The sequence below is a fragment of the Amblyomma maculatum genome, chromosome 3, assembly GCF_055883805.1.
Source record: "Amblyomma maculatum isolate TAMU_Amacu chromosome 3, ASM5588380v1, whole genome shotgun sequence".
NCBI lineage: Eukaryota > Metazoa > Arthropoda > Arachnida > Ixodida > Ixodidae > Amblyomma > Amblyomma maculatum.
The window spans coordinates 200,390,908-200,412,683 of NC_139346.1; the positions used below are offsets into that span (position 1 = coordinate 200,390,908).

The following is a 21,776-nucleotide window of genomic DNA, read 5'->3' on the forward strand; positions in this document are numbered from 1 at the left end:
TGTTGTCGCTGTGCTGCTTCTGGTTGCGATGGAGCGCGTTTCGTTTAAGTACCGTGGTACTTTGTTCCGTTCGCGTGGGAGAAAAAAAAAAAAGTGCGGTTGGAACAAATTGGAGATTTAGTTGCGGGAAAACTAAAACAGAAGTTCGGATGCGACTTTATTCCTTTCCGAAGTAATATATATATATACACGTTAGTTAAAGTAAAGCCCGTTGTTGGGCTGCTAAGACGAAGCTTTCCTGAAGAAAGGAGGAGTTGGGAGTTCATAGGACGTTTTATTCATTGCAGGAAGTGCGCCGCTGTATTCGCGCCGCCATTGCGTAGAATGAGAATTTATAAATAGGTAGCTTGTGTTATTGTTTCTTTCGGAATTGCACAGTTCTTTGTGCCTATTTCCAAGAATGGAAGGTACCCCGCCGGGGTGGCGCAGTGGTTACGGCGCTCGACTACTGTTCCCAAGGACGCGGGATCGAATCCCGGCCTCGGCGGCAGCTTTTCGATGGAGGCGAAAAGCAAGGCGCCCGTGTGCTGTGCGATGTCAGTGCACGTTAAAGAACCCAGGTGGTCGAAATTTCCGGAGTCCTCCACTACGGCGTCTCTCATAGCCTGAGTTGCTTTGGGACGTTAAACCCCACAAACCAACCAACCAACCAACCAAGAATGAAGGCCACTACTAGAGAAAATAAAACATACGTTGTTTGTTTGGTTTTTCTTTTTTTCCCTTCCGGAACAGCGCTTAGTGCCAAGATTGGAAGACAGCGACTGAAATGTGCTTACAGACGCAACGAGGGAAAATTTTCGGAACCGATCTTGAGAACTAAACTGTGCGATCGTTCCATAATGACCCATGTTGTCGCTTTAGTGTATACAGCGCGTAGAGCCTAACAGAGGGTTGATATTTCCGTTTTGCGTCATTTTCTACCCAATAATATTGTGGGGTCACGAGATTATCGGAGCCGAAATCATCTAATGAACCCAGGTTACGCTTCGCTGCCACGAGGAGAACACATGCGCACTGACCTGCGATCCAGCTCTCATTGTGGCTAACCACTTTCGCACGTGTAACCACGCTGCACTTTTAACAGTGTCGGAGCCGAAGATAAAAAAAAAAAGGAAAAAAGGGAAAAAAAGGGGGGGGGGGGGGGGTAGCTCTTTTTTAAGAGTATTCTTATGTCAGGGCTCAGTTCTCCTTTCTCCATCTGACTTAATTGCTTACATATACATCGGGGCTTCTGTGTTTTCATAAAATCAGCTTCCACCACGACGTCGTCGTACGCAATTCTACATTGCCGACGCCACAATGTACAAAAACAGACAAGGATTAGAGATGCTAGGCGTTATTCTGGTTTTCATATAGAATAGCAATTTGAACAACAGAAGCAGGTTGGCGCAGGTAATATGCTGATCTTTCTGCGTATAAATGCGAGCAGGGCATACACTGAGCGAGCGCTCTTTCAAGTATACATAAGGAATATATAAGGAAGTTGCATATGTGTCCCACGCCAGCTATAGATACACGGTAAGAGTACTAACATGTTTTGCTTTGCGAGACGGCGTCGTCAAAGGTCGTGTCACGCTCTACTCAAACGTAGCCTAACCTATGTAGCAGAGTGACGTCGTCACGATCGTACGATGGAGCGAAAGGCTGAGGCAATTTAAATCTGAGAAACTTTCTTTTGGCAGTTGGTTCACGTTCAGAGAAGCTCGACCAGTCATTCCTCTTTGTTTCGTATTTGTTGCTTATCGCGGGCGTGCCAACGGTTTCCACATATGACGTCACGCTCGAGCTAGACCAATCGGACAAGGGCGCGTTGTATAACGGGGCACACTCGGGCCAACTTCTTCCCGGGGTTACTGTAGGCTTATATAGCGTCGGCGGTTGTTCTTCGGCGCTCCATCGCTCCGCGTGATGGGCGTGACAAGGTCGTCCAGACCGCTCTTTGTTGTGCAAACAGCGGCCATGCTGATGAACGGATCCGGCGAACCGCACTTTGCGGATGACCGAGCGGGTTGCGCGCTCGCGTGCGCGCTCCTTTCATATCCGAACCCGCTGGAGCTGGCCGTTCTTCCCTCCACCATTCTCCTCCTTTCCGTTATTGGTCGAGATATCCCGCGCATGTGAGACTAGTTTCGTGCACCAGGCCGAGCGCACGGAGTGCATGTGTTCTTATTCACGATTCTCTGCATCGTTGTGGACAGAGCTGGAACCACAGTGCTCTTTGATCGTCGTCATCATCATCCATCATGGTCATCATCAGCAGCCCAAATATGTCCACGGCTTTGATCGTGCCGTTTTGCGTAATTGCCCGTAAATACAGGACCTACGTACGCGTCACTGTCAATCGCTATGACTGGGTCAAAATTTGGAGGTTAGCGGACTGTCACTCGAGTGTGCTCACTGCTGGCGTTACAATGCGCTGACAGAGTCTGGCCGCAGATTATTCTAGTTGAATTTTGATTCTCAGTTCTGTGAAGCTGTATAGAGCAAGGCGAGAATCTGCGTTTTTCTACCTCCCTCATCGTCACCTTGGCGATTGTGAAGTCATGTAACTCGAGTCGAACAGATATCACCCAAGTCTGTCAGAACTAAAACTTGACAGTGATTAGTCTGGCAAGCGTCTTTGAAGCCAGCGGTTTGCGGAAGACCGCGGCAGCTAAGGCAGTAGTGCAGAGTAGTGTACGTATATGGCGCACGTACGGCGTAACTCCAGTGTCCCCATGTAGGCACCAATTTCTTGTTGAGCTGGCTGCACTCATGTCATCCCTAGCTGAAAGATAGAAGCCCTGCGCAGTCTTATAAAGTCGTTCTCCATTCGTTATTATAATCTCACCAAAAATTATTCCGCTTTCAGTGACCATATGGACATGCCGATGTAAGCCTGTTCAGATATTGCCACAATAACGTCATTGAAAATCTCAGGCTCTTTCTGGTATTTGGTATTTCTGGAATTTGCGACCATAAACACACAAATTGAAACGGGGAGTAAAAATGTTCTTCGTAAAACGCTCATATTCGCATAATCAGCGGTTTCGTAATATTGGATATGCATGCCTTGAAAATCCGCAGAGCGGGCGCCCCACCAGCTATAAAGGACCCCGATTGAGGTCGACAGCGCATGCGTGAGGTGAGCGGTCCGCGAACATGAGAAGACAAAGAAAAGAAAGGGGTTTTATACGCAGCAAAACAAGCTGGCCGTCCGTTTGGCCAGCGTGTCAGCCGACGTATATACAGGAGTCAGCGAACCCGTCTAAAATGAACCGGCACCATTTCAGGCGTCACCTGCTCGCTGCCTCTTCGATTTTCCGATCGAGTCAACTGCGTTATTATTGTTTTTCCCAACGCACCTGCTTCCCGCGTGCTGTAGGCCATCTCGCAACCCCCTTTCCCCCGTCGCAAGCACACGCACGCAAACGCATAAACAATGGCTGGGAAAAGCCAGAGCCGACGTTACCTCACCTGGGTCGACGGCACGCCGGCCGGCAACAAGTTATCCAACTGGAGCAGTTACACGGACTATCGAGACGGCCTCGAGGGCGGCTCCCCCCCCCCCCCCCCCCCCCCCCCCTCCCCACCCACCCCTCATCCACCGCGAATGTGTGCATAAACATGCATACGCGTCAGCGCGCTTTTGCGGTTCGTGCGAATCTGCGATTGGGAGAATGGCTAGCTTCACAGCGCGGAGGCCGAACCCGTGACCCTTCCTTTGCGTGGTCATTTTGCAGCCGCCGAAGAGAGCACGCGCGACGCTCTTGGCGAGTTCCGTAGTCCAGCTCGGTGATTTCCGAGTTCCATGGATGAAGGTAGGAGAAATACTCCCTTCCGCCTTGTTCTGAGTTCTGCCCTTTTTTTCTCCGATTGCACGAGCCGGCTTGCGCATGGCCTGCGGCACTGGACTTGTCGAGTCACGAAAGGAAATACAGTAGTCATTTGCGCTGCTAGTGGATGTATAGGCTTGGATGTACTGGAGGACAAGTGTAGCAATCCGTTTTTACGAAGCGCAATTGTGCGAACCTCTCGATTTTAGAAGCAAAATTTTATTTCTCCAATGTAACCAATTAAATGGCCACGGCCTACCTTCCGGTCGAAAGTATTTTCTTTCCCAATGTCTGCGAGGCTTCGTCCCCAAAGCGCAAGGCCGCACATATTTTTTTTTTCTTTTTTGAAAAGACTTATTAGTAGCGAAGTTACAGCCAGCAATCAACCTATTTTGCAGTGTCCCTTTCCTTCCGTTCCGCCTCAGATGTTTTTCGCTCTCTTGCGTCTAGATTCCGCAGGCCAAATATTCCTCTTCCTCCTCCGCGTTTGGCGGGAGGCGAAGGCTGTCGCAGCACACAGAATGGTCACGGAGTTATCCGCGTGAGCGACAACAAAACGGGCGAGAGAGAAGCGCGCAGCGAGCGGCTGGCTGTTAGTGGTTTCCGCTCACCTGTCAGTCAGAGAAACGGACCAGCTAGTGGATACCGTCTCAGCTTATGACGTCACCGCCGAGCCAGAGCAGAAAGCTAGGCTGGCTAAGGCAAGGACCCAGACGGCTAAAGGACCGTTCAATATGATATGCTTTCGACTCTATCGGCCTCGAAGAGAGTTCAGATGGACGCCAGCAAGAATCTGCAAGTTCTTAACGTTCAAGAATCGAATATTACCCCAATATCGAATCTTGCGAAGTGTCTGATTTGGACTCCAGCGCACATTGGAGTTTCCAGCAACGAATCCGCCCATGCCCTGGCTTGAGGATGGCTCTACTACCGAGCCGGCAGCAAAAGGAGAGGGGAGGGGCGACTCTCGGAGCGGGGAGCGTAATGTGTGCCAAATATTACAGCGAAATTTTAAAGCACTATCGACTGAGTAGGCAGGTTGCTGCTGCGCCAGCCCCTACCCTACACTGCAGTGCTCCAGACTGTGACATTCCATCCTTGCTCCTGGTGAGCTATATGCTCCCAGGAGAAAGATCAGAATTTTGGTTAACTGTAACTCGAGAGGGACCCTCGAACACATCATCTGGTACCTGCCCCTTTTTTCCCCAGGGGGGGGGGGGGGGGGGGGGGGGGGGCTAAATCTGACGCTGCAACTCTGGGAGACCGTGTTGCGCTGCTGGGACCCTGGGCTCCAGCTAGCCGCCGTCTGCCGGCCTGCGTCTGGCCCCCGCCATCCGTCCCAAGCGACGGAAGGCCTTCACCCGTTGGCCTAAATAAAAAGTTCTACTCTCTCTTAGCGTTCGGTCATCACAAAAAGTTAAAAAAAAGGGGAGGGGGGGGGGGGTTAGATGAGAGAAATTTTCCTGCCGGCTTGAGCTTGAGCGGCAGAATTTGCGCCCAAATTTTATTTGTCGCTCGCGCCTCAGAGGAGCAAGCAAGTGTCGCATGTGGTGTTGCTCAGCAAAACATGCAACACTATTCGCCACTTACTGCGAGGAACAACAATCGCGTCTAACAAAAACGGCCCGACATCATCAGCCACATTCACCAATGACGCAGAGGCGGACCCCTGGGGTTTACTTGGCTTCATGTCGTACATTCTGTGCAATCGTTACTGTACATATAACCTCAGGATTAAAATATATCGTCTGCATATATGTATAATATCTCAATCACGATGAAGTATGGTGCAACACTTTCTCACCTGCATTCTTCTTGTAGAGTAGGGTGCCATACTTTAGCCATACATAGAGGAAGACTCCTCCAATGCTCCTCCAAATGTCCCGCAGGTTTTCCCGCCAAGCCAAGGGTCCCGCCGCCATTTTAGTTGATAGTGATGGCAATGCTTTCATCTACTAGATTAGACGTATTTAAGCGATTTAAGTGCGGACTAAATGGAGTGTACAGTGTGCTGCAACCTGCAACTTTATCGGAACCGTCTTGGAAAATTTTCCCACCGGTCGAGGCGGGAAAATTTTCCAATACGGTTCCGATAAAGTTGCAGAACACTGTATATGGATATAGTGCACTAGTTTAGATGTCGCTTATGAACATTCCGGTTCCTGTAATTGCGGCGGTTTTTTACTTGTTAGGGTCGGAGCTCTTGGCCGTGGCGCTTGGCGGCTCTCGCCGTTTTCTCGGTGACGTGACAGCGAAAGCTGCAAGAAGATATTTGGCGTCTTTTCGCGGGGCTGCGGTCCGTCATTATTCACGAGTAATGCAGTCGGGGGGCATCAAGTAGTAAATATGCAGTTTCTGTCAAAAGTTCCCAGGCCGTCTCTTGAAGCATGATCAGAATTGACGGTCGGCAATCTGTGCTGTGGTTCCTGTTGCTTTTTCAGTACATTGATGGTTCAAAAATTAAAACGAGTCTTCGCGGACAAGAAGATACTTTATGGAATTTCTGATACGCAATTCTACATTTAAGGCAACATTTCTGGACGAGAATTATGCACACTCTACAATTGCGTGGAGAAAACAGTTGATTTCGGCATGAATTTCGTGTCAGAAATGACCATTTCAAACTTCCAAAACATTAGGTGCTGTTGGAACCACTTGAAATATTCCTGTTGGCCTCATATCAGCCATTTTTTGAAATTTTAGGTTGGTCATTGTTGACCGTGTTTGCTCTGCTAGGTAGTACAAACCAAGCGTTTCTTTTTTTCCCATATTTTCACTCATGGTTAAGTGGGACTCTTTCCTGACTTGTGTGCAGCTTGAGGTGGACGTGGAATGCTGTGACCAGGGCAGCAGCAGCGCGGCCTCCTCGTCAGCTGGTGGCAGCAGTAGTGGCGGCGCCGCCAGTGCCCTGGGCGGTGCTGCTAGCACAAGCAGTAGCCAGCGTGCAGCCTTCCTCGACCTGGTGCGACAGTCAACAGCTGCCTGCCAGGCTGGTGACTTTGCGCTTGCAGCCCAGCTCTACACGGATGCCCTGGCCCTGGACCCAGCCAACCATGTTCTCTACAGCAATCGGTCGGCTGCCTATGTGCGCCTCGGCAAGTACAACCAGGCCCTCCAGGATGCTGCCAAGGCCAGGGAGCTGAACCCACGATGGGCCAAGGTACATTACTTGTTGTAGCATCATGCATACGATTGACTGCACATAGTACGGGTTCAATCTTAATTAGATGGAACACTTGAGCTTGTGGTTCTGTGGCTTGCATATATATAGTTGGCGCACAGTAGCATTTTCCGGATTGTGTCACACTGTATATATAGTTACATTCTCTACGTGAGGCACTCTCAGCCAAAGCTGTGTGAGCTGCAAAGCAATGCACGTGAGTGTTGCCACTATTTGTGTTTGACAGTGTGTAAAAGGTTGGAAAAGTATGTACAAGTAGCTTGAATATGAAAACCTCCATTCAGCTCACGTACAAAAACAAATTCTGTTGTTGCCTGTTGACCGGTGGTGGAAAATGCCTTATGGGCATTGTCTATCCAGAGAAAAACTTGCAGAAAAAGAGGAAAAATGGGAAAAATGTGTATTTCAATTGGTCCTCAAAGAAGGCCTCACTACACATCCCATGGGCTGCTGCTGCTGGCTGCCAAGTGGTGCACCGTTAATGGTGATTTACGGATAATAAGACTATTCCAGCTTTAGCAACAAGATAAATGTAGGTATGCTATTGCCAGGTCTGCACAGGATACATGCTATTGTTGTACCTTCTGTTGGCATGAAAGCATCTTTCTGCTTCGTTGTGAGGTGTGGCAACTGCAATATTTGTAGTTAATGTAGTAGTAGGCCAAACCCGCTACCAGATAGCACTTTGGCATGAAATTTAAGTGAAGATGGACTATTGGTTTAGGTCAGTGGTGTGTGTACGGTAACAAACAGGGCTCCTGTATTAGGGACATCGAAACAAGCACATTTTAGATTGGGAACACTAAATACTAGCATACTTGATTTTCACTGTGATTTAATGTTCACACAAGCCCTTGAAATTCTTCAATACCCTTGGTTCTTATAAAATTGCTCCAGGCCTGTTAACACTCCTTAAAATTTGATGCACTTCATAAATTCCTTGTAAAATTAGGATTGAGCTGATTTATCTCTAAAATGCAAGACTGCATGGCTAGTAAGGATGACCCTCAATGAAAACAATGGAAGACAAGTAGAGTTTTGGCAAAGCCCGAAATGACAGCGGGCACCCGGCAGGACCACAATCACAGGTGGCCTACTATCCCACTTTCTGTAACAGGGCATAAATCTCTCAAGAGACACTACTTTTTGATCCCCTTCCCCATTTGCCCTTTTTTGTTTTGTATGTTTTATTGGTATACAAGCAAGCAAACTTTTCTGAAGAAACCGGTCTTGAAATGGAACCTTTCTAGAGCACGCCATTTCCTTGAGAACCTTTAGGGAGGCTTTTTTTCTCAGTCGTCTCCATCTCTTCCACTGTTCTCTCTGAAGGGCGTTCTCCTAATTTCAATACCAGTGACACTGGCCCAAGCGTCATCAAAGGAAGTTAACGTCATAGCATAAATTTGCCTTTGTGTTTTGATGTGTCTGATGTAAATTATAACTCCATGATAGGCAGAAAATGAAAGCTTTGGCCTGCCTGGCTTGAGCATATGGGTTATGGCTGGTGGGTGAGAGTGGAATAGAGCAATCTACACAGAGCGAAGTTTATACTGTACCAGAGGATGATTTATGTGGAGACAGTGGATAAACTGTCCCTAGAAATGTCATATGGACAGCTCGAAGCATAATCTCCTGGTCAGTGGCATTTGGAAGTAGCTATGACTAGAAATTTCATGCATGTTGGCGAAGAATCGTGTGGAATACCTGCGCGTAATAGGGCGGACACAGCAGAAAGAGGCACGGAAAGTCAGCATGCATACCTGAAATGAATGCCTGAAATGAATGCGCTGGAGATTTATCTGAGAGAGAAAAAAAAAAAAAAACTCTTGAAAAAACGCTCACATATCTGTGGGAATAAGCTGCTAGATTCTTCTGGGGTGCATAAACTTCCTTGTTGTGGTCAATAAGTTTCTACCAAAAAGTCAGAGAAAAGGAAGCAGAGATGGTGGCTGGGGAGAGGAAAGCTAAGCAAGAGTGAAAGCAATCCTAATTTTTGTGATACAAAAGAGACTGCCTGTCCTTCTTAATTACTCTCTTTATTTCCTTGAAATTCAAATTTTTGAATTTCTGGCTGAATATTTCCTTGTGTTAACTGTGCTGTAATGGTACCTTTAAAGACGGCTTTGTGAAAGTGTTGAAACGCACTGCACTGGTATTTTTTCTCTAGCAGCTAATACTTTGAAATTTTTTGTGCTTGTGTTTGTTTTGTTCGTATTTCATTTTTTGCTGCTAGTACATCACAGCATACTTTACATCACCTTCATGATATCGCGGGGAAAGTACCGTCATTGTTTTCTGTTTTCTTCCTGTTTACCTGCAGGCCTACTACCGACAGGGTGTGGCATTACAGTGCCTAGGCCGGCATGCCGATGCACTGGCTGCCTTTGCCTCTGGGCTCAATCAAGATTCGAAATCTGTCCAGCTACTGGCCGGATTGGTCGAGGCAGCTATGAAGTCACCTCTTAGGGGTGAGTAACCTTTGGGGCATTTCCTGTTTGCTGGATAATTTGCCTGCGTATCCTGCCCACTAAGGCGCACCTCTAGAGCGCCTTTAATGCACCTGTAATCCACCTGTGATGCACCTGTAACATACCTGTAGCGAGCGAGCGTAGGAACGTTTTGGTCATGCTTAGGCTAGGTTTTTTTTCTTTGCTGTTCTGTCTGAAAGCATAAGTCCATTTTGTAAGTTTCACATGAATGCCTCACGCAGCCACCCTGGAGCCAACGTATCGGCAGCTGCAGTCCATGCGCCTGGACAAGTCACCCTTTGTGATGACATCTGTGATTGGCCAGGAGCTGCTGGCCACAGGCCAGCATGCTGCCGCCGTGGTGTTGCTGGAGACGGCTCTACACATCGGCACATGCAGCCTCAAGCTCCGCGGTTCTGTCTTCTCCGCCCTCAGCTCAGCTTATTGGGCACTCAACAGCATCGATCGTGCCATTGCCTATATGCAGCAGGACCTGGCAGTCGCCAAGTCTCTGAGTGAGTCCACTAGCTCTTGGTTTCAGTGTTGCATGTCGTGCGTGAAGAGTGTGGTTTTGTGGTAAAAAGAGACCTTTTTCTTGACCTTATTTTGTAGGCGAGGTCAAGGATTGACCAGGTATGCGTTTGTAAAAATGCACCAGTTACTTCGCATTAACATGGCAGAGCATACGGATGCATACTTGTGCGAGCTTTTGACATTGTTGTAATGACAGAAACATTTTGGTAGTTCCAAAATTACAATTCGTTCCACTAAGAAAACACCCAGAAATATGCCACAGTAATCCATATGGTGTACAGTCTGACGAGGCTGTATCTAGTGTATTTATAGGAACTGAAAAACAAAGACTGTAATATTCAGTCAGCTGCAAGGTGATATCAGTTATGTAACAGATACCAACCAATATTCTCATGTTGTGGAATAAGGTATGTGTGTGTCATGCAGATTTTGAACAAATGAAATGGCAAATACATATTTCTGTGCAATGTTCAATGTCTGCCTAAAAAGTGTGCGTATTCTTTCCTTTTGTTTATTAGTAGCACCATTGATGTGCCTTATTCTTTACAAATGGATAGATGGTGTCTTCTTTTGAATACATCCTATTCACCACTTTATCTTCATTTGGAACATTTAATTGGCACTCTTATAATTGGTGCTGGGAAGTCATGACTTTTTGTTGTTGATATCATGAAGACGCTGGTCATTTATGATGCGCAGATGACCAGGCTGGGGAGTGCCGTGCCCATGGCAACTTGGGTTCAGCGCATTTCTCCAAGGGCAACCTCAAGGAGGCCCTGTCCAGCCATCGATACCAGCTAGTGCTGGCCATGAAGTGCAAAGACAGCCAGGCAGCTGCCTTGGCTCTGACCAGCCTGGGGCATGTCTACACAGCCATAGGGGATTATCCAAATGCCCTGGCCAGCCACAAGCAGTGTGTACAGCTTGTACGGCAGATGGGAGATAGGCTACAAGAGGCACGTGAGGTATGTACATTTAGATTTTATATAAGTGCAGACCAAAATAACAGAGCGCACTGTTCTGCTCTCTTAGAATCACACCTTTCTTAGCTAATAAAGTTGAGAAATATTGTGCGTGCATGTAAAATACTGTAGCTGTCACCACCAGAATGCATGTTGATTATTTCAAGGTTTGGCTAGACACAGTGATTATGGTTATAAGATTGCAGCATACACTGCCTGCTTCTGTCTACATGTGTGTTTCTCACATTTTGTCTCCTTAATTAGCCCATCACTGCCTATGGGCTATAATCATCACAGACACTGTGTTTGGTTCTGTGGAAAGTGCTCTTGATGACAATGCTGTGCAAAGTGGTGCCAATGACAGCATTTTTGTTCTACGGAAAGAAAGATGCTCTGACTGCCACACTTTTTGGCTGGCACTTCGACCCTTCCATGAGCAAAGAGGTGAACAAGGAACAGGGAAAAAAGGCACCATAATCGAATGCTCCAGAATAATTAAGCTATCTGGGAATCCTTAACAAGTGCTGATATCACATGGTAACCAAGCAGTTTGTGTGATTTATACATGTTGCCTATTACAGGTGGGCAATGTGGGTGCAGTATATCTGGCCATGGGTGACTTTGAGAGTGCTGTGGAGTGTCACACTGAGCACCTGCGACTGGCCAAGCAGCTAGGGAACAAAGTGGAGGAGGCACGTGCCTACTCGAACCTGGGCTCCTCGCACCACTATCGGCGCTGCTTCGACCAGGCACGCTCCTACCACGAGCAGGTGCTGAGGATAGCACGTGAGCTGGGTGACCGGACCATCGAGGCACGGGCCTATGCTGGGCTGGGTCACGCTGCTCGCTGCATGGGCGATGGACAGCAGGCACGGCGATGGCATGAGAAACAGCTGGACATGGCCCTCGCTGCCAGGGACAAGGTATGCAGTGCTGTGCTGTCTGTTTGCATCCATCAGTACTGCTTGATCAGATTTAAAACGATGGGACTTACTCCAGGTCATGCTGCTTCACTGTAGGCTCATAAACAAAAGCTGCTCTATTCACTTAACTAGGTAATTGCTATTGTATGAGAATGTTATCAAGGTGTGCCATAAAGTGGGTGCTCTTGAGAACATCTTCTCATGGAATGGGCAAGCATGGTGAGTGCTTACTGTTACTTGCCTCATAAAAAGATGGTGAAAAAAATGTTTTCTTATTATTACATGTGGAGAATGTTCAGCTGCTGTTCTGAAAAGTTGTTATAGTATTGCCAAAATTGAATAAACTCATACCTTAGTTGCTACGTGCAATTCTGGCTCTTTTGACATTGGCACAAGCTAAGCGGTTCAGTTTCTAGTTCGATTACTGATCTGCAAATCATGCCCTTCCAAATGGGAATCATGCGGTCCCAGAGAGACCAGCTGGAATAGCTTCAGCTGGCTTGTATCCATCTAATAAATGTCAGAACAGCTAGAAGTTCACATTTGCCAGCTGAAATGAATACCCTTGACAAAATACTACTGCATCTTCATTTTCGTCCAGGGGTTGCCATTATCTTGGAAGCAGGATGTCTTCATAAGTTGCATTCTTACACAAGTGATGCGCAGCATTTAATTGATTGTTTCTTCTCTCGGTCGTGCACAATAAATGCATAGCTTCAAGTCCAAGAAACAAAGTGCCCTGCATTAGAGTGAACCTGCTCATATACCGTACCTGTGTGGGCTTGTGCAGGTGGCCGAAGGGCGTGCCTGCTCCAACCTGGGTATTGTGTACCAGCTGGCTGGCCACTATGAGGCGGCACTCAAGCTGCACCAGGCACATCTGAACATAGCAAGGTCCCTGGGGGACAGGGCAGGCATGGGTCGTGCCTACGGCAACATGGGCAACGCCCAGAGTGCCATGGGCTGCTATGAGCAGGCTGTACAGCTGCACAAGCAGGAACTCACCATCTCCAAGGTGAGCAAAGACGGGAGTGTTTGATGGCAGGACAGAGGTAAGAGGGCACAATGAGACACATACAGCTGCACTCTGTTGCACTCTGTTGCACTCATAGTTTTTTGTTCTCTGCACCTTGGCAAACAAACATGTTAGTACATATATACAAATGGCTTTTGTGCTTCGATTTATATGAAAGTGACTATAAGGCTTATTATGATATCCCTGCGGTACTGTTTTGGTGATGTAAATTCTGTGATACTTCAATACAGAACAGCTTTATGGTATTCAGCACTACCTAGATTTCGTCACAGTACCTGTTACCATAATAACGGTTTTGGTAAATAAATGTCCTAGACCTTGCTGGTCTTGTGCACTACTAGAAAACCTCACTTCTGGTCAAAATAGTGTTAGTTAACATTAGTATGTGGCGTTCATTCAAGTGACATATTGCTGAAGCAAGCGAATTAAAATCCAGAATATGGGCAGTGAATTCATCGGAATTCGTTTGTTTTTTATTTTTTTGTTTATTGTGCTTAAGACAATACATAAGTAGTGCCAAGGGGCAGAGGAAAAAGGCGATAGCAATTATCGCCTGATTGGGCCAATGTTCCTCTGGGTTGCCCACTGTCTTGGCATCTCTCAAGTTTGTGGTATCATTTCGTGCCCCTTTATTTGCCTTGTCTTCTATCTATCACTGTGCCTATTTTATGTTAGAAGGGCAAACTTAATTTGATACTAAATCATAACTTGCATTTATTTGCTTTTCAGTAGACTGTTCCTTTTTTGTCTTTAAATTAGTACTTACAAAAGCATTCTTGCTTTACTTTCTTGCTGTGAAAGTATTGTATGCTGGCCTCCATCATTACCCTGATCTATGTTGGTAGGCTGCATTAAGTTGTCGGTGCTTACTCACTGCCTTTTTATTAAATGCATTGCAGGAAGTTAATGACCGCAGTGCGGAGGCCTCAACGCACGGAAACTTGGCAGTGGCATACCAAGCATTGGGACGACATGAAATGGCCCTTCTTCACTACCACAGGTAGACCCATTCCATCTCTCTCTATCTCTTCCTCCTCATCCAAAGTGGTGGATTGCTGTTTTATTTTTTTTTTATTTTTTTTTTTTGTGCATGGTCTGGTTCCTCTCGGTTGTGGCACAGGCAGCTTCATTGAGCATTTGTGATGTTTGTTTTTTTTTTTTCTACTTCTTGTAGCCACCTAAACATAGCACGGGAGCTGAAAGATGCAGCTGGCGAGGCTTGTGCCCTGTGCAACCTGGGAAACTGCTACAGCTCACGTGGGGAGTTTGGCCAGGCGGTGCCATACTATGAGAATTACCTGCGCCTCTCCGAGGAGATGGGTGACACTGAAGCACAAGCAAGGGCCTGTCATTTTCTAGGCTACGCCCATTACTGCCTTGGAAACTACAAGGTGCGCAGCTACTTTTGGCTAAGCTTTTCACACTGCACTGTTCACTTGTTTCTTGAACCTCTGTTCACATCCGCATCTATCCTGTTGTCTGACAAAGACTTTGATAATTCTTCTCTTCCTTCTAATAAAAATAAGGACGGTAATGCTTCAGCAAACAATTTTTTGGCAGGAAAGAACAACTAGCATTGTGTGAAGTTTCGGAAACTGAAGCAATGAAAGATCCTCCCTCCTGATTAGTCCTCAGCTGTTAGCAGTGTGCTTTTTTTGAAAGAGAAGTGTGAGAAAAGGATGTCTGCCCTACTGTAAACAAGGATGCCATGTGCATTTCATGAATTTTCGTAGCTGCCATTTCTAGCATATGGCTACACTTTAAACCCCTTCGCACAGGACGCCATTGATTACTACGAGAAGGATCTGACACTAGCCAAGAATCTGCACGACCGTGTCAACATGGGGCGGGCCTACTGCAACCTGGGCCTCTCCCACCTGGCTCTGGGCAACTTGGATGCAGCGTACGAGTGCCAGAAGTACTTCCTTGCCTTGTCACAGGTCTCACGGAACTTGCAGGTGTGTACAGCGTCACTGTGCCTGCAGCCTTATTGCAGGTTTTTGATTTCTTCTCAAATGTGGGCCATGACATCTTGCAGATTCTCTTTGTAACTGGAATTTTATCAGCCCGGTAATTAAAGTTTTTACAAAAGATTTATATGCCATCATCTGGAATTTGGTATATGCTGCTTGTAAGCTGCATTGGTGTACCTTGGCAAAGGTGTGGTAAGCTTTAATTTCTATAACTGCCAGCGTACAAGCAGCAATTCCTCTCCACCAAAAACTGGACGGTGAGAAGTGCACGCTCATAGAAGCTGTTCCTATCCCTCAGTAACTATTGTCACCTAAGGGAGATTTCTGTGGGATATGAGTGGAATGCTCAAAGCTGTATAGTTTTGCGATTCACCTTGCAAACCTTGGTCCAGGTAGTGTGAGGAGATGTGGAAGGCCATCGTAAATTAGTCTGTAATTATGTACGGCAAGTGTTTTGTTATTTGACTTTCTGAGGGTTAAATGAGCTAATCATGCAGGTGGTAGCATTACTAAAGTAACTACAGGTGGCTCATTGCACAATTGGGGTATTTTTCAATGTAACGTTACTTCATCGCACAACACTTATATTTTTTCTTCCCGCCCTCTGTAAACGCAGGGCAAGTTCCGTGCACTGGGCAACATGGGCGACGTGCTGATGAAGATGGGAAAGAGCGAGGAGGCGGTGCAGATGTACCAGAAGCAGCTGATGCTGGTGCGGCAGTCCAAAGAGCGCCACCTTGAAGCCGCAGCTTATGGTGCCCTGGGCCTGTGTCATCGGCAGCTGAAGTGCTATGACAAGGCTCTAGGTTACCACACGCAGGTAAGCATTGCTGGCAGATCTCTAGCACAAGCACCACAAAACCATCAAGCACAATCAGCAACATTGAACAATATTTGCAGAGCCTCACTTTCCATTCATCTTGTGAACAAGAGTTATTAGTTAGGAGACCTGGGATCGAAACTAAAGAAAGTGAAATGAGGTTTCAAGTAGAAGAAGAAATGAGTGTTGGTTGCAAATATCAATTTATAAGGGCTGGGTGATGTGCATCTAGCACTTGTCTGCATCGCCCTTTCTGTCCGTGTGTTCTTCGCGCTAATTTTTACATCATGAACGTTCACCAACTCGCCCAGATTTCTGCGTTACAAAATGGATTTGAGAGCATTTTTTTATCTTTTCATTGCATGCATTTTGCATTGCTACTCCTCAGGATAGCTCCGTTTATGCTGAATGTGTATGAAGTAAACTCTGGAAATAATACCTCTTGGGCCCTTTTGATCTTTTCATTTGTTGCCTTTTTTGTTTTTTTAATGACGTCTTCGTTTTTCAGAGTTGGCTCTTTGAAACTGAGTTCCATGAAATTGTTGCGAGATGTTTGAAAAGTTTGTCAGGTGATATAGTTCACAATGACTAGAAATAAAGAGTGGACGAGCAAATGCTTGAAGAAGCAGAAGTGACCTTTGTGTTGTTCACATGTTTGTTTCCATGCACCATTTAGTTGCTGAGATAACTTTGACCATCGCTCCTTTTACTTCTTGTATCTTCTTCTATCGCTGCATCGTGTCATCACTGTGTGATCCAAGGGATTGCTGTGCAGTCAAACCCACTTATAACAATATTGAAGTGCCATGAAAATACGACTATTATAAGCGATGATTGTTATAACAGGTTATGCTAAAAAGCAAACAGTATGTGAGAAACTTGAGAAAATTTATTGAGGGCTAAGTAGCTTACACTTTTCAACTATCTGCAGGCAGAAATCCGTAATTAGTCAGCTTTGACTGCTTTATGACAGTCTTGTTGACGTCTCTCTACAGGGCATCCAACTGCTGTACATACGAAGTCCTACGGGGGACTCGATTATTCTTGGGGTTTTGTGATATGGTTTGGTTGGTGCGGCGGCAGCATTTGAGACTTTAACCAATAATCTACTATGACACTATTGTTATGTGCGGTGTATTTTACCATAGAACACGGGCTAAAGCTGGCGGTGCCACGGTCATTCATTGCTATAACTGATATATTGTTCAAAGCGGTATTGTTATAAGTGGGTTCGACTGTTTTGGCATAACACCATCTTCCAGGAGCTGGCTCTGCAGCAGGAACTGGGTGATGTCCGTGGCGAGTGCCTGGCCCAGGGACGCCTGGGCGCAGTGCACCTCTCGCTGGGCCAACTGGGTCTGGCCCTGCGCTGCTACCAGGCACAGCTGGAGCGGGCGCGCCAGCTCCGTGACTGCCCACTCGAAACCCAAGCACTGGGCAACTTGGGCCTGGTCCGCCTTGGACTGGCCCACTACGAAGACGCCATTGGTTACTTTGAACAGCAACTTGCACTCCTTGAGCAGGTGACCACTGCATTGATGTCTGATTGCAGCGTAGTTTTAATGCATGCAATGTACTTTAGTAATAGGCATTCGTTTTCATTTTCCCATGTCCATACATTTCTCTCTACGCTTTCTAGTATGCGCACATTTTTTTTTCTCTCCACCCTCCGGTCCCACCGCTATACAAGTAGACTTGGGTCTGTGTATACTAAATATTGCCTCTGTCTTTAATGTGTACGCCGCATGCATGGCCATATGTATTAGGCAGGTGGGTTGGCTGTCAAAATTGCCCTGGTGAGCTTAGAACAAGATAAAAACGAAAAGAAAATAGCGTCGAAGAATGCAGAGGCTGTTATTAAAATTCCTGCAATATTGAGAGCAATGGTAAGAATGAAAGGTACTTCACCGCTGCATAGAAGGACATGATCTTGCAGTTTTATGATGTTACATAGTCCAGATGCAGCATGGAATAAACATGTTATTATGTTTACTAGTAATGTGCTACTACGGAGTTTTTATGATTGAATTTCATAGTCATTATGCTGTATATTGGCCATCCAGCAGTTGTTTCTTTTTTTTGCCATATAGCAAGTAATGAATGGACACTAGTGTTTCGTATATAGAAACACTACTTGTTGCCTCTCTTCAGGCTCCTTTGCCAGCATCTGTGCCTCACATTGAGCTGATCTGTAACCTGCTTTCCTCCTCAGCTTGGGAGCAGCAGCAGCACCCTGCTGGACAAAGGCCGAGCCTACGGCAGCCTTGGCGAGTGCTACGATGCCCTTGGAGACCCGGAGGAAGCAGTCAAGTGCCACGAGCAGTACCTGAGCATTGCCATCAAGGCACAGTCTCCCCGGGACCAAGAACGAGCCTACAGGGGTCTGGGAAGCTCCTACCGAAGCCTTGGCAACTTGCAGCAGGCCTTGGTGAGAAGTTCTTTAGCTTAGTGGGTGTTCTTTACAGAATTTCATGTCCCTTCACATTTTGTTGCACTTTTCAATTATGTATAGTATATATTAATGTCTGCATTTCTAAAATGCCTTTTATTTATCTGTCCATGCATGCATGTGTGCAGAGAGCACTCATGTCCTTTCATGACCTTTGGGGAGATAGGAGAAAGAATAGTGTGGGAGGGTGGTTGAAAGCCTATACATTATGTATAGAATGGACAGTTGCAGGCACTATGTGAAAAGAAATGGTGAGGGCAAGTTCTGCAGAAAAATATGTAAAGCTTGAAGCACACTGAATTGCAATGGAAAGTTAGAGGGACTGGAAAATGGCTGAAATGTCTTGAAATTATGATTAAAATAAAAAGATCTTGCTCATATTGCTAGGATTGGACACTGTGATAAAGAAGCTATGATTTAAAATTCTAATTTTGCATTTAAACATCATAAGAGATGTCATAGCTTCTTTCAGCAGTGAAACCTTGCCATTATTGGTGTGTCCCACCCCATGTATAGAGTAAATATCATAAGAGATGTCGTAGCACCTTTCAGCAGTGAAACCTTGCCATTATTGGTGTGTCCCACCTCATGTATAGAGTATAGTAGTAACTTTTTTTTTTTTTTTTTCGTCAAGAGTGTGAGCTGTATTTTATCATGGGTTGCACTCTCTCCCATTATGCCCTTCAATGAAGAACGATACTCCCTTTGCTTTTCCAATGAAGTGCTTTCAGCTTTCGCTACTAAATGATGCCACAAGGTTTAACGTTTCATAGTTGAAGAAGTAACCATGGTTCAATAAAACGGTCATTAACAAGGCTTATGTCTCTATGTAGTAGCAGCCTTGGGTGTGGAAATGCAAATTGACGCGACACAGCATACTAAACCTACTTAAGTTGGAAGTGGTTGAAATTATATTAATTTCAGTTTACCGCTTTTGGTGGTGTGCAGTCACCGTAGTGCTTGTGATAATAATTTCCAGTGCGTTGAGATGCATGGAAACAAGTGCATCCACTTATTAAAGAGTTCTAGGTAGAAATTACTCAGTTTAGAAAAAAAATATCATCAAAATTGAGTATTTTACGAAGTCGTTTCTTTGTTGTGGTAAAAAAAAGAATTGGGCACTTAAAATTTAGTTGTGGTTTGTTTATGCCAAAGCAAGATTTAGTTAATGCTTTAGTCATAACATATAAAGGCTGTTGAAGGTGTGACCTGTCATTCTGAGTGCATTGTGAATTTTCTTGCAAACTGTAGGCAGATAGAAAACAAAACACTAGGATACCAAAGGCATTGAAAAGTGATACTGTAGAAAGGCACACAAAGCTTGACAGGCTGTTATTACACGGTAGTGTGGTGAAGCTGAAGCATCCTGTAGCTGCAACGCTTGAGTTCCATTAGCCATTCTTGAAATGCTTGCTAGCCAGATAGCACCATAACTTGGTGATGGCCTGCTTCATGTTTGAAATATTCAAAGGCATTTTAAAATATCACTAATATCACTTTTGTATTGTTGCTGATGCTGCTGTAATTAAACTCATGCTCCCTGGCGAGAACTTAGCTGGAAGTATAATACTAGCTTGCGCTGGTTTATTGTAAGGACTGGTGGAGGGAAATTCATTGTTCATTTTCTGATTTTCTGTTCTCTTCACCACTCATTGGCGAGCGCATGATGCATTAAGCTAGCAATGTTGGGAATATTGGCGGCTGGAGTCAAATCGACATGAGCGTCGTGTAAACGTGGCTGAAACACTTGTGCACTCAGAGATCATATCTCTCCCCATGGCACAGGTTTGCCTGGAGAAGCGTCTGGTGGTGGCCCACGAGCAGACAGCTGAAGGTGCAGTGCCGGGCAAGGCAGCAGCCTACGGCGAACTGGGCGCCTTACATAGGCAGCTGGGCAACTACGAGCAGGCCCTGGCATGCCTCGAGCGGCAGATGGCGCTTGCAGAGGACGACCCAGCCTTGCGGGGCGATGCTGCGTGTGGCATGGGTGCTGTCTACCAGGTTAGCGTTAGCTCTTTTTTCATGCTGTACAGTTGCTTTTATGTTCTCATAGCTAAACAACCTTTCGTCAAGTCTCTAGCATACTTGCCATTTTTACCTCAAGCAGTCTCCTTGTCTTTTTTTTTTTTTTGGCGTTTCTAAAGTCCTGTGCACTGTAACAATACTGAGTTGGGTATGGCATTTGCTTGGATAGTCAAAGCACCGTGCCGAGCCATATTATGTTAGTTCTTTTGATGATGCATCCCTGAACATACATGGTGTTTTCATGTGGTGTAAGGGAGATGTGATGTCACTTTGCAGGATGTAGTGCACATGTTGCGTTCTTTTTTTTGTGCTGTTTTGTCTGTGTGGCACATGGTCAAATGAAGACATTGAGTGTATAGCATATTTCCATGATGCTCTGAACACCATACTGGTCTAGTGGTAGAGGGCAAATGTCACAAACATGCTAGAAAGAGGTGGCAGGCAGAAGTAGGAAAGTGCGTTCTGAGAACAGAATAAGCTGAACAATCGACAAACCAAAGAAAGTTGCTGTTTGTATGCCAAGCTTGACTGCTGTTGCAAAGGTGCTTGCCCACATGATGAGATGGCTGTCAGGAGTCAAAGCAAGGGTGCGGTGCAGGTAAACTACCAAGCTAAAGATCTACATATCCTGGATTTAACTCGCATGTTTAGTTGTCATAAGCATTGTTGAGGTCTTGCTGGTTGCACATGACTGTGCAGTGTTGTATATTTTTTAAATTAAGCAAGACTGTTTGGCTTGCTTTCTTTTTGCATGCAGGTGTTTTATTTGCACGCAGCTCTCCCAGCATGTCAGAGTAACTGAACAAGAGAGAGAGACGACAGAAACCATGCTGCATCACTTATCTATTTGCTGATGAAGCATGGTGCCATGTTCGTCTTCTAGTGAGTTAGATAGACATCTTTACATTTATGTGTGCCCCCATTCTTTCTTCTTCCAGTCAATGGGTGCATATGAACGGGCTCTGCACTGGCATCAAGTGGACCTGGAAATTGCCGAGGAGACGAACAACATGGCCGCTCAGGGGCGAGCTTATGGAAATCTGGGCATCACTCACGAGGCACTGGAGAACTACGACAAGGCTGTTGCTTTGCAGGAGCAGCATCTGAGCATTGCTGCCCAGCTGGGTGACAAGGCAGCCAAGGCAGAGGCCTACAGCAGCCTTGGTGAGTGTGTAGCAATTGCCCGAGCTTGGCCAAAGATTCATGCTCTGTGCATCGTGCAGGCACCAACTAACATCATGGAGACATCAGAATTTTTCACTGCACGTTTTCTCTTTCGAATGGAGGAATTCACTGGCTGTTCTCTTTTGCGTACTTTGCGATTCTCAACATACTCTTGCTTTCGATTTCACAAGCTGAACTGTCATGACAATTAGCTCATGGAGCTTAGAGATTAGACATCGCAATTAGAGCTGCGAAGTTATAAGTAGGGTTAGGCTAAATTACTCAGAAACTGAAATACTATTGCTGCTTTAGCATTTCATTTTCCCAAGCTTTAGCACTGACAGGTGATGTGTGAGCCAATAATTAATATTTATGGTAGTTTTTTGTATGCTTCATGTGAAATGAACTTCATGGTGGAAGGAATTG

At 45.9% G+C, this 21,776-nt stretch overlaps 1 protein-coding gene across 1 annotated transcript in view; it reads left to right on the forward strand.

Annotated features, from left to right (window-relative positions):
* LOC146197409 (tetratricopeptide repeat protein 28) overlaps positions 1-21,776 on the forward strand; it is a 111,867-nt gene that overhangs the window by 75,219 nt on the left and 14,872 nt on the right. Inside the window, exons 2-15 of the mRNA XM_084599221.1 lie at positions 6,631-6,975; positions 9,317-9,464; positions 9,707-9,979; positions 10,698-10,963; positions 11,542-11,883; positions 12,674-12,898; positions 13,819-13,919; positions 14,094-14,310; positions 14,698-14,877; positions 15,509-15,712; positions 16,975-17,235; positions 17,925-18,140; positions 19,947-20,162; positions 21,125-21,350. Coding sequence (XP_084455347.1) covers positions 6,631-6,975; positions 9,317-9,464; positions 9,707-9,979; positions 10,698-10,963; positions 11,542-11,883; positions 12,674-12,898; positions 13,819-13,919; positions 14,094-14,310; positions 14,698-14,877; positions 15,509-15,712; positions 16,975-17,235; positions 17,925-18,140; positions 19,947-20,162; positions 21,125-21,350 — 3,220 coding nt within the window. The remainder of the gene's footprint in view (positions 1-6,630; positions 6,976-9,316; positions 9,465-9,706; positions 9,980-10,697; positions 10,964-11,541; positions 11,884-12,673; positions 12,899-13,818; positions 13,920-14,093; positions 14,311-14,697; positions 14,878-15,508; positions 15,713-16,974; positions 17,236-17,924; positions 18,141-19,946; positions 20,163-21,124; positions 21,351-21,776) is intronic.